Source organism: Leptosomus discolor, chromosome 1, assembly GCF_034619465.1.
Source record: "Leptosomus discolor isolate bLepDis1 chromosome 1, bLepDis1.hap2, whole genome shotgun sequence".
Taxonomy (NCBI): domain Eukaryota; kingdom Metazoa; phylum Chordata; class Aves; order Leptosomiformes; family Leptosomidae; genus Leptosomus; species Leptosomus discolor.
The window spans coordinates 59,865,034-59,877,999 of record NC_141391.1 but is presented as its reverse complement, the minus strand read 5'-3'; the positions used below and the strand labels follow the sequence as shown (position 1 = coordinate 59,877,999).

At 41.0% G+C, this 12,966-nt stretch overlaps 1 protein-coding gene across 2 annotated transcripts in view; it reads right to left on the bottom strand.

The window, feature by feature from the left end:
• Positions 1 to 8,162: 8,162 nt before the first annotated feature.
• The window catches only part of TM9SF2 (transmembrane 9 superfamily member 2), a 28,053-nt gene continuing 23,249 nt past the window's right edge, over positions 8,163 to 12,966 (bottom strand). The window contains exon 17 of one of the 2 annotated variants that reach the window (XM_086482054.1): positions 8,163 to 9,347. In XM_086482054.1, the coding sequence (XP_086338180.1) occupies positions 9,280 to 9,347 (68 nt within the window). In that variant the 3' untranslated portion in view covers positions 8,163 to 9,279. Of the gene's footprint in view, positions 9,348 to 12,455; positions 12,736 to 12,966 lie in introns of those variants that run through there. The other variant, XM_086482055.1, reaches the window with a different exon arrangement.

The window sequence follows — 12,966 nt, the reverse complement described above, 5'->3', positions numbered from 1 at the left end:
GTTAGCACAAGAGGCTTAAATCGAGACAATTAAACCTAAGTTAAACTGAAAGTAAAAATTACACATTATTTTGACCAGTAGATGTACACCATATACCACAGAAAGTCATTGTCAGCCATAGTGGCAGCAGTCCACAGTCTTCAAAAAAAGATCATAAACTACAGAAATACAGAAATAAACTTCCATGAGAAATCTGTGTGCCAAGTGTACAAGAAAAAACTCTAGCAGGAGTATTTTTGAGAAGAGGCTGCCTTCCAGAGTGTCACCAGGGGAACGTGCACTGCCATGCAACCAAGTGATTTTCTTTGACTACCATTTTGTGAAGAAGGTCATGTGGTGTTTTCAGTAGGGATGGGACCCAGGATAATCCTTCTGCAGCCCAGCTTTCCTCTTCTGTTTGTTATTTTAATGCTTTGATTTATACTCAGTGCTGCTGTGAGTGACAGCTACTATGACAGCCACCTGTATATTTCCCCTGTAACAACGGTTGGCCTGATTAACCATTATGGCTTTGGGATATTTAGGAATAGCCTTTAGTTACCCAGTTTTTAACAGAATAGTTGAAAATGAGACTGCTACACTTGGTGGCCATAGTACAATTTCAATCTCTTCCATGTGTAAAAATATTGTCAGTGTTCATCTACAGGAATATACCTCGCCCCTCAAAAATGCCAAAGGGTAACTGGATTACACCAGTCCATGATCCTTCACTACAGACTTCCATGCTGCTTCCCAAAGACCACTGGGTGTTAATTATTAACACCAACCTAGAGGTTTTAACCGAAATTTTGGCAGGTAGCTCTGGGAGTTTCTGTGAAAACAAGCATCAACTAATGGTGAAAAAAAAAAAAACCCAAACCAACCCCCCAAACTGCTCACAGGGTAGGCAGAGAAATGGTGGAAAAAAAATTGACTGAGGTTATAATGAAAGGGGTGGGTTATAATTACTAGTCTCTAATTTGTTAACCCTATCCAATCTCTTTTGCCCCTGCTGTGGATGTTGCCACTGCCGGCAAGGTGTGGTGGCAAATGCTGGCTTCTTCCTATGCCTCCACTCATCAATATGCAACTACTGCCTCGAAGTTGTGTTAAAAAATAAAAGGAAAAAAATATGTGTTTTCATCCACACAAATAAATGCGAAGGGCTGAAACATGTCCAAAACAGGCCCTCTGACTTGTGCTACGTGGGGGAAGAAGCCAGCCTCTCCCAAGACAGGCTGACTTACTGTGCTCCAGCCAGCTGCTGGGCTTGGTGCCCCATGGAGAGCTAAGGCCAGCACTTGCCACGGGTATAGTGGGATTGCTGGGGAGGGTGTAGTACGGGATCTGCTGGCCTTGGCTGCTTTTTAAGTATCAGCTCAGCCCCTGAAATAAAAATGGTGTTTCTACACATGACACGTAGTAGGAACATCAAGCCTGGCGTGGTGGAGTTTGTGAGTTTTAGGGAGCAGCAAAGTGTAGGAGGCCCTCTCTTGTGCTGGTGGGTATGTTGGGAAAGGGAAGCTTGCTGCCACTGTGCCCAAGGAGGAGCTGAAAGAGGTGGCCAAAAGGGTCGTGGAAGTCTGAAATGAAACATTATCAGATTGTGGCCTCACAGAAGAGCAGAGCTTGGTAGGGCTGAGGGGATGATCTCAGGCTCTTCACTGTCTTCAAAGATCTGTAACTGAAGGAGGCAACAGAGCCGTGTAACAGTGTGCCCATGACAGGAGGTAATGGAAGGTCAGCACTGCACAGTGGTCTTGCCCAGGCTGGGTTAGGACAGTACTTTTCTTATACTCTGTCCTATGGTTTTGACCCCATTAACAAGAACAAACTTCTTTAACATCAGCTTCTGCATCATGACTTTCCAGAAATGCATAAGTCCTTGATAGTCCCAATAAATTTACTAAAACCCAACAAAAACATCTAGTAAATCCTCTGCACCAATAAAATTATTTTAATACAATTTAAACTTTGCATCATCTTAAATTTTGAAATTATCCTGGTTCCTTTTCCCTTTCATTCCAGCCAACGCAGATTTTCCCTTGGAGCTTAACTGTGGTAAATAGAGCTCTTTTATTGACTCCTGTAAACTTTCTAAGAGCATATTTATTTGTTCTTCCATGAACTTCTTTTGGCGTGACTGGCCCCAAACGGAGGTAGATTTCTGCTATATACCATATACAAAGTAGTAGTGTTGCAGCTTCTCTACATTTGCTCAGGCTGCAAGATTCAAAGTTGAGTAAAAGTGCAAGACGGAGTATTTGTCTTTGCTGCAGCCCTAGAACGCTAACGGTTTTCATGCAACTTCCATTTCCTATTTATCCCCCTTTTCTTTGGCAATGTTTTCATTGAGGACTCGAAGGCTACAGTTTTCCCTTCCCGGTCCTGCACGGAGATGGCCCACCAGACCGCCTCTGTCTGTGGGGCCTCCTCCTGGGTATTTGTTTGTTTGGACATCGTGCACAGGGACTTGTCTTACAGCACGCAGAAGCATATTTCTGCACCAAATCACATGGGAGATGGCTTGCTCAGAGTATTTTACCAGCAATTCTCTGGTGTCATAGATGAGTGGGACAGGAAATGGTGTCCTGTCCAAGAAAACACTAAGACTGCAAGTTCCATCCCATTCTGTGCAGCAATGGTCTTCACAAACCTCTGTGGGTAAAGCTACTTCAAAAGACAGAAAGATAAGACATAATAACCCCAAAATAATCCACTGGTCAAAAGAAGCTCTGGGGATTTAGCCACGTTCCTAATCTGCCTAAATTTGTCTGCCTGTCTTACTCTCTTCAGAAATTCTCTTCTGGATCCAAGATGCCTCTTCCAGCAAAACCCCCCAGCTTGAAACTAGTAACAGACCAACAGAAAAGACTTGCGTTTAATAAACTGATGTTTTCCTGGTACACTAATCAATTCTTTGTTTGGGCTTTGCCCCTCCTGGGTCTGGACATTGTTCTTCTTGAAGGGAAGGAAGCCTTTCTTCCTTTCTGCCATTTTTGTCCAGAGTTACTACAGTCACCCTGCTTTCTGGGATAAACTGTAAATTTGAAGCCACCCGCTGCTTCCCTTTGCCTTGCCCTCCACCTGCCGCGGGGCTGCACTGATCTGACATCATGCAGCAGGAGAACATGCATAATTGTGTGATTTAGCTCTGTTGCTGTCACTACAGCCTGGAGACAGCGGGTAAAAGGGTGACAGAACAAAACATCCATTTCTTCTCAGCTGTCTCACTAGCCTTGCTGCACTGGGCAGAGACGAGCAGTTTCCAGGGAGAGCGGTTAGGACTTTTTGTGGAAACCTGCAGAAAAAAGTAGGAAACAGATTTGACCTTGATTGCTCCACTGAGTAGCTCCAAAGCAAGGCTAGAGAAGAAACGTCACAACCCTACTGCTTCTTGTACCTCTGGGCCACGAACGGTGAGAACAGGCCCCCCCGTCAGCCCACTGACTTCCTCAGCTGTATCCCAGAGCGACTCATTCCCAGTGCACGCAACAGGCAGGAGCGGGACACGGCCCGCTTGCCTTCGCCATCCTCCAGCGAATGGGAAGCTCGCCCGTCTCCGGTGATGCTGAGGGCAAGCAGCAGCCAGACTGTGCAGGTGCGTGTGCCGGCCCTGTTGGGAGGTCATCATGTGCACCTCTTCTTCCTCACACAATCGCGGCAGAGTCGGTTTATTCTATGATTTTACATACCTCAACTGAATAGGTGATTGTGAACACATCAAAAGACAGTCACGGAGAGCTGGGAAAAATATCAGGAAGAATGTTTTCTCTACATTAATAATTTCCCCAAAATAGAGAATAAAAAATAAATCTACTGTCTTCTTGACTTGAGATCAATTAAAAAAACCCACCAAAACACACCAACAACCAACCAAAATACCCCCCCAAAACCCACACAAGCCCAAGTAACCTTGCACCACCAGCAGCAAAACACCAGTCGTGCTGAACTGTTAAAAAACGAGGACTTGACGCTATTGAACGTATGAAGCTGGGACACAGCATTCGGCCCGTCTCACCACCCAGGCTGAGCAGCCTTTCAGGCCGCTCTGCGGGGCCCCCTCTGAAGCATCCCCTTTTTAGTCAACTTAGAAAAACTGGCCAAAGGTATCAGAGTCGGCACCCGAGTAAGAACAATTCATCCTTATAAAGCGAGGCTGTCTATCTGAAATACAGCTCATTCTAAAGGACCCTTGCTAGCTGTGTGCCCATACTAGGAGACACATTTTTAGCACCTTCAATGAGAAATTACTTGTATAATTACTGTTATTGCTCTTTGCCTTGATTTTTGGCTGCCTACTTCCAGAAACTTTGAATTGAGCCTACATATTTAAAGATATAATGTTAAGGATGAGCTCCTCCAATAGAGTACTTCGGTAAAACCTTCCTATCGCCCCCTTAACTCTGCTCCTGCACTTTTTAAGTTCATGCGTGCCGTGGCCAGCAGGTGATGCTAAAATACCTCTGGCGGGAAGGCAGAATTTAGACTGCATTTTCGTTGAAAGTGCTGGAATCCTGTGAAGGGGCGATGTGCCATCACCCAAACGTGACAGGTTTCATTTGTAATCTTCTGGCATACCTGACTGACAAGCAACTAACTACTCTCATCCCATCAGCAGCGAGCTCCAGATGTTTCAAATAAGAAAGAAAGTGAATGATGGCAGCCATACAATAATTGACCAATAAATTAAGTCTCTCAGTAATCCCTGAAGATTTGTGCTTTAGTCTGAAATGTCATACACTTGTGTACGCACATGTGCTCAAACTCAATCTATGAGGTAATAGGAGAAATATTTCAGGAGTCAGATTTATGGAGATACAGAAGTAGATCGCTTTTAACTGTCTGGCAGAAGGAGAAACAGCGAGATACTGAGAATAAAAAACTAAATTAGAGGTGAATTGTAGGAAACAGTGTATCTGGGAGAAGACTAGAACATCTCTGCACAAGCAATCTTCTTTCCTTTACGAAAATACTTAGTTGTGATGAGCTCTTGGAGCTGGAGATCCAGCTGCCTCCAGAAATGAAGCTGTCGTCCAAACAGGTAAGGCACAGAAAGAGGATGGCATGTAACTTCATGGCACATGTCACAGTCACATGTGTCCCACACCAGCTAAGCTTATCAACATTTTAGCTCATATATTCCTGGAGCAGGAAAACTAAATCCAAAACTGCAGTAACATTCCATTAAAAAAAAAAAAAAAAAAAAAGAAGAAGAAGGAAAAAAAAGAAAATCACGTTTTATCAACCATGAAACACAAAATTTTCTACCAGCCGTTACGGATTTACCATACTTCCACTCCAAGACTCCATGCACCTTATTCCTTACCTGTGAAACTCAAGCTCTTTATCAGCTGAGTAACAATTCACCGAGCAACCTCAGTTTTCACTTACTGGGCACTGCTATCATAGCCAGGCTTGGCTACAGCAACCCCTCCCCAGCAATCTGACAAAGCTTTGCGGAAATACTCAGCCACAATTTCACACTCTTACTGGCCAAAGTCAGATACACCAAAACCACTACCTTTCAAAGTCTCTCGCTCCTCCCCAACCTTGCCTGAAGCACAGATGGCTGTCCAGCCTGCTTTTCTTAGTTTAGAGATTGGTATTTTTGCCTTTATTGCTATTAGTAAAACGGCGTTTCTCATCCACAACACGTTTGATTTGTACGTCAGTTCAAACAGGACTTGAACTGTGTTTCCTGTCCCTTCAAACTGGTTATCCACATCAGTGCAACTCTGAGCCCTCAGACGCCTGCCTGAATTCCATCTGCCCTCTATTCCTCACTTCTCTTCCAGACTTACTTTTCCTGAAGAAAACACAGGAACCACACGTGATGGGACTAAAGTACCCACTTAAAGCATTTTTTAGGCAATGGCAGAGAAACTTGTTGCCTTCCTTCCACCTCTGTACCCAACAACCACCTACCTCTTCTCACCGTCCCACACAGGACAGGCTTTCTCCTCCCTCCACAAATACTGATGGACGTCTGCGTGACACCATCACTCTGAACGCCTCAAAGCCCCAAAGGGACAGTAACATGGGAACACATCTACAGCTTCCACGACGCTGTCTACACCTTTGTGCTTGGTGCTACATCTGCGTCACGCCCGTAACCACACACATTCAGGGTAGCTGAGTTCAAATAGGAAAGGCTGTGCTATTTGCAAGAGCGAGGTAGGGTAACCACTGCTCTTCGCACTCGCAGGAACAACAGAGGGTTGAATCACAAGGAAATCTGTTTTCAAGCAATCCTAAGCAAAACTGCAAAACGGGAGAAAGGTAAGCAGCAAGCAGCAGATTGCACTGATGACCTCAGCCTTTCCCAGCCATCCCTCACTGCCTTTTAAGTGAAAACGGCACAAAAGCCGTGAAGATATTGTCTGTGACTGGCTCACAGTCAACTAAGATTTGTGATACGATTGCAAGACTCCAGCAAAGCAGCTGAGGGCACACGCGATCTGTATGACAGCAAAAAATCTAAGAACTCTTACAAACACAGCGAAGCATTTCAGTAAGAAGTGAAGCTACCAGGCTAAAGATGGACCAGGCTGGTTGCCATGAGATACAGCTTGCCATAAAGCTGCTTTTTTCTTTCTTAGAGAAAGAAAACCAAACCACTAACTCCCACATCATGTTTTCAAAACACGACTGAGGATTACTTTCAGAGTAAACTTGGCAATGATGGTCACTTTTTTCAGACTCCGAAGAACCGGCTTTAAAATTATTTACCAGCCACCAAAAAATCGACACTGGTCTGAAGTGTATTTTGTCTAAATCTGCTCCGTCTTTATGCAGCTCAGCAATTTGTTCCTACATCTTAACTTTCCTAATAATTTATAGTTTCTCAGATGTCTGTGCAATAACTGCATTTTAAGAAAATATCTGGCAGCACAGAAAGATTTTGGAAGAGGCCAGTATTTTGAAAGTTTAGACAAAAACCGAGGCCTCCCAAGAAGTCTGAAGAACAGATACGGTACACAGTAGAACATTTGGATGCCCTAACACACACCAGAAGCCTAAATACTAGAAAAACTTGTAAAATTTTCTGAGGCAATAATGGGTTTCAAGGGAAGGGACAACTTTAGAATAGCTCTTCTGTAAAATCTGTGATGTATTAAACTTTCTGGATTGTCTCAAGCGCTGCGCACTGACACCTAACCATTTCAAATTCCAAACCAGCTGCAATCATTACAAGGCAAGGCTGCTTGAAAACCTGTGCATGCAATAGGTTTAGATTCCAGGAGAGAACAACACGCTTCTCAAACTGCCTTTAAAGGTGAAAATAAGATACTTGAGAAGCTGCCATGACTTGTCAGCTAGTCTGTAGCAAAATAAGGGATGTACACCCATCAGTTTCAAACCCATGTACGTACCACAGTGGCTACATCTCACTTCTGTTAACCTGATTTTTAAACAGCACTTGTAAATACATCACAAAAATCTGTTTCCATATCACTACACTGAAATTCTCAAGCACTTATATTCATATTCCAATAACGGACAACGGATTCAAGTTTCTCAAAATAAGCATTCCCATTTGTGTAATAACTACTGCGGATTCTGAGCAGCAACTATACATAGAGCAGGTGATCACAAACCCAGGGATATTAAGAATATTCAGTTTTATACTTCTTAAAATTTAAATCAAGAGTCACACTACAGCTCACTGCATTAGTAAAGAACAAACACTTACCACACTCACCCTTTTCCTGTTTTGAACATAAACCATGGAAGATTTATCTGAAATCAGCATTTCCTGGTGACTGCATGTGGGGAGGGGCGTAAGAACAAATCTGTCCACAACATCTGAACAGGGCTGTGGTTGGGGATGGGCAGAGCATAGGAGCGATTCATCTGGGAGGGGCTGTGGAGCACAGCAACGGAGGAAATGTCACCTGAAGCCTTTTTACCTTTACCTAGTCTTTACCAGCTTTTAGGAGGTTAATAATGACAAGTTACCTTAACCAAAGATATTTTTATTGGGTTCAATACTCAAGCGTTATTAGGTTAAGGTCTTTTAGAAAAGCAAATCAGTAAGAATAAAAAATCCCAACCTCGTGAATGGCAATTGGTACATGAAGTTTAGTTTTAAATAAAACTTTCTCAGGCTTGTGAAAACATACCAAAAGCCAAATTGTGCTACGAGTCTAAAATTACTGACTAACATATGAACAAAATACTCCATTTTCAAAAAAAGCAAATATAGGTTTAATGCTAGTCATCCAAAATCGACATTAGTCTCTTAATATAAGGCAAAAATAGTAATTTTCTTTTATTTTTTAACCTACATTAAGTACAATCAACAATAGTTGCCGTATAGAATATGCATCATCGAGACCTTTTAAAAGCAAGATCAGCAGAGAATGCTGTCATGCATTACAGGATCTTCTCAACATACGGACAATTCCATAGCAATCTCTGAAAATGTACCTGGGTTAAGGACTGGATTAATGCTGCAGAGTGGTTTTGTTAAATGTGTGGATAATTTAATTCTCATGCGCCACAATCACATTTCAGTGTCATAGCCATGTAGCACAAATAACATTTCTTGCAGATCTAAGGGTGTGTCAAGATACATTAAACCATAGAAAATGCTGTAAAATACTCTATGCGATCTTTAAGCATCTGTCTTCAATATAATTGTATTTACATATTTTTACGAACTTATAATATGTAATAAGCCACTGAAGACATTTTTACAATATTTATTAGATTATGAATTTATAAATTCAAGGACTCAGAGGCACATAGTTTAAAAGGCCAAGAACACTGAAACTAATGAAGTCACAGAAATCGGAATATTTATGGACATAACACCAGTAAAAAATAAAAATCACATCCAAACTAAAAGCAACACTTCTTAGAGTCATCCTTCAAAGTTAGCATAATAAAAAGTTCTCATTTCCCTCAAAGAAAAATAATTCATCCCACCTACCGAGCTAGAAAAACCTATTTACAGTTGTACTTTGATCAGAAGTATCATTAAGTTGTGTAATGCAGCCACTTCTACTCTGCCATTAGAATTTAACAGCTCTTTTAAAGTATAGTTGTATTTACAAATGCATAAATATTGTAACTCTGATCTTCATTAAGATCTGCAGGAAAACAGGTTGTTAAGTCACAATACTAACGCGTTAGTGGAAAAAGTGTTTGGGGCAGCTGCATATCCAGTATCATTCTCAAAGAACAGGAAGCCAATACTTCTGACAAAGCTCAAGTTCATCAACTAGACCAGGTCTTTAAGTTACGTTAACGAAGATTAAACCTCTTCCTTGTTAATTCTTTACATTGGTCTCTTCAGTCAACTTTCACCACGCTGTATATTTTGGTTACAAACCAAAAACATGCAAAGAATCCAATTGTCCCTAAAAAAAAAAAAAGTTACAAAATGTTACACTTAGGAAAACTGACACAGGAGACATCCATTTCTACCTGTACTTCATAAATCAGGATCTATTATACACAAGCTGCTATCTTTAGTCTTCAGTACCTCCATCAGATCGGATAATAGAAAGTTATAGACAGTATCTGGTCTTTATAAGCATCAACTACTATATAAAATATCTCATTATTTTCACAATTGTGGAGCTGAATACATGGAAGACTCTTGTTTTAAGATGCTTCTGTGTTATTTTTCTTCCTACATATTTGTGCTTTGTTTCATTATTCCCCAGTCCAACTCCTTCACATTGCTCCATTTCACCCTTCTGCAGTGACAAGTCACACACTTTACCTGATCTGCTCAGCTGGTCAGAATATTGTTATTATATTTAATAAACCAATTAGACTGACAGCATCAAAAGGAGTTCCCATTTCTCAGTTATACTTTAAGGTCTTGGAAAAATCAGAGCACTACCTTTTCTTCCGTGTGAATCAAGTTAGCTTCAAACCACAGCGTAGTTACTACGCAACTTGTACTTCCTACTGAAAACAAGTGTTACACACCTCAGAAATAAACACTTCTGAAATACTTAAGGCAGTCAAAGGGTTGAAGCAAACTTGAACTGAAATTTAAGGCTGAAGACTGTTTCCCTGATAACTTAAAAGCCTTTTAGCTGAAGAAAAATAGCTCCACCCCTTCTCTTTGTGAAACTCCAACAGAAGTTTTTAACAAAGTAGTTAATACAGTTGGGCTTTATTAATCTAACTGTATTGCTTCAAAATGCAGCCTCGATCAGAACGACAAAGGACTCAGCAGCTCAGAACACCTGTTATGGGAACCCTCACTTCCCACAAAAACTAGGACAGGAAAAAAAACCCTGAAGATTATTTGATTTTTGCCCGAGTACCTCTTCTAAAATCATAGCCTTAACTTACGCAAGAGCCAAGTAAGTTCTTTAAAGAAAAAAACCCCAGCCTTTATTTTAGATCTGATAAGAGGCACAACAAAAGTTGTGTGCTAACTCATTCACTACACAAGCTTGGAAGGAACCATGAATGATACCGTGGTATTTTTTTTTTTTTTTCCCTTCACGCTTGCTAAACTACTGATGTTTAACTGACTCATTTACTATGATACGTAGTTGTGGTCCCAGCTGTGAATCAAAGATTTGTCATGTAGCTCCCAGTATTTTGCCTGCTGAGCCTGATCAATGACCTGGAATGCAGTATGGATGCAAGTGCCTGAAGCATGTGTTACACTGACATAGCAGCAGGGCACCGTCAAAACCCTTCCTGATACCAATGATTTTTAACAGATGAGTAAGCAGCAGCAGAATAGTTTTGATACAACAATTATGACTTTCTCTTTTTAGCTTCTTTATCATCCTGACACAGGAAGTCAGTTGCCTTTAGGAACAGTTTTTGCTAAATTGCTAATAATGCTTTTTTGTTCAAGAAACTAGAGAAGAACTGCCTGTCCCTTTACCCTGCCTCTAAGATTTTCTGTAAAACCTTATCTCAAAGCACTTCAGTAAATCTCAGAGAACCGAACATATCCATCTTTGAATGCACAACAATCTAAATGGACAAAACTATTCTTAAATCTTAAGAAACAGGACTACTCCCTCAAACTGAAAGATAATTTGCACTTAATCATGCGGGAAGTAGATAAAAAAAGTCGTTAAGCACGTGACATTTCAAAGTTCTAACTGTTTGGTTATGGTTAACTTCACATGTATTCTCCCCTAATTTCAATACAGAAACTGAAAATTTCAAAAAATGAAAGCATACAAAGCCTGAAAGCTTAGTTCAAGTTGCACAGCATAACTCATGTCTCCACTGTCCCAACTGCATACAAATGACTACCATGGAAAGCTTCTGAAGGGGTCTGAGAGGAAACCACCTCTTCTTTGCACGCTTGTGAACCTACCCTGAACAGGACTCCCCAGATTTGCTGGCAGGCACTGCACAGACAACTGGTCAATTGGAAGTGAACATGTGAGCAAAAGAAAAGGGGGATGCACTGGACACATCTTACTGCCTCTAGATGACGTCATGTGACTTGGCTGACTTGAAAGAATAAGGGCAAAAGATGGAAACGATACGGGTACCTTAGCTAAGCCAAGTCTCAGCATAGAAAATTTAGTGTAAATCCCCTTTATCTCGAACATGTACACTCCAGAAATACTGCATGGATTCAAACTAAACAGACTGAACAAAGAAGACAGGGTAACACAATTCTGGTGTTGGCCAAAACTGTTTGGCAGACATGCTGACTATCTGTTGGAAAAGCTAGTAAAACTAAATTAATTGACCTTACACTCATGTAAAGCCTAATTATTTTTTCAGGTTACTTTGTAAGTTTGCACTGCATTTAAAATTGATCTACATACAGCAGAACACATTCATTTCTAGTTGAACAACCATGCATTCTTAAATTATTCAGTCCTATGAGACTATTACTAAACTCAGATCAGAAATAAAGGTTAAGAGAAAGGCAGGGTAAGAAATAAAATGGAGTGAGAAAGGGAGGCAGAATCTCTGATCTATGCATTCAGAATGACTTGCTAACCAGTACACAAAATATAAATAAAAGTAGAGATGATGTGTAAATTACAAAATACCCGCAGGCAACGCCAAAACACATTAGACTGACTGAAAAAGAAGGATGGAAGTTAGAACTAACCACTTTCGGAACACAGCTTGATCACTTTTCAAAGAGATTATATAACATACTTAAATCTCATTCCCTCCTTTTAACAGGCAATGACCCAAGAAACTCCTTGCAGGCTCTTGCTCCTGTTCATCATCATCTGCATTCAGTCGTGGTGCACAAACAGCTTCAGTATTTCCCACGCTGAAGCGGTGATGTCTTTGAAAGTAATATTCTGTTACTCTTAAAATGAACACTGTTCTCAATGTCAGTTCTTTTCCCACTAGGTTTTTTTTTTTTTGTTCTCCTATGCAACTGAGAATTCTATTTATAGTTGTAGTGGGATCTGTATTAAAAGCTCCAATGACAAGCCATTTGTGTTCTAGCAGGCCTCAAAATACAGCCTTTATAGCTGTATACATAAATACATACCAAAGCCTTAGGAATCACTAAGCTTCATCATAAACGGGGAGCTTGAAATCATTTAAAGCATCGATCAGTTCAAAATAGTTTCAAAAATATTGCTCTGTAGGGTAAAGTCCACAAAGACGGATCACATTCTGCTGGAAAGAATTTAGTATTTTTAAGATTTTTGGGGACTTGGCGGTCACTCCCTTCTTGCGTTTGAGGGTTTGAAAGGAGACTTCTTGCATATTCACCGCCATTCCTGCACCCCAAACAAGGAATACGTGTGTCTGACTGAAGATCCCGTCTTGGTACTGAAGATGACAAAGGAAGATTTTGTGACTTCATCTCACTTACTGAAGAGGAAATTGAAATGCAGCACCTGAGACAGGTGCTTTTCCAAAAGCTCACAATAAAGATGACAAGGTTCTGACAAGACTGCATCAAAAAATGGTTAAGAAGTTCTGTCTGCTTCCCCAGCCACTTCAATGCAACTACAAAAGGTAAAGAAATCCCAGAAGAGAGCAAAAGAAGGGGAAAAAAAA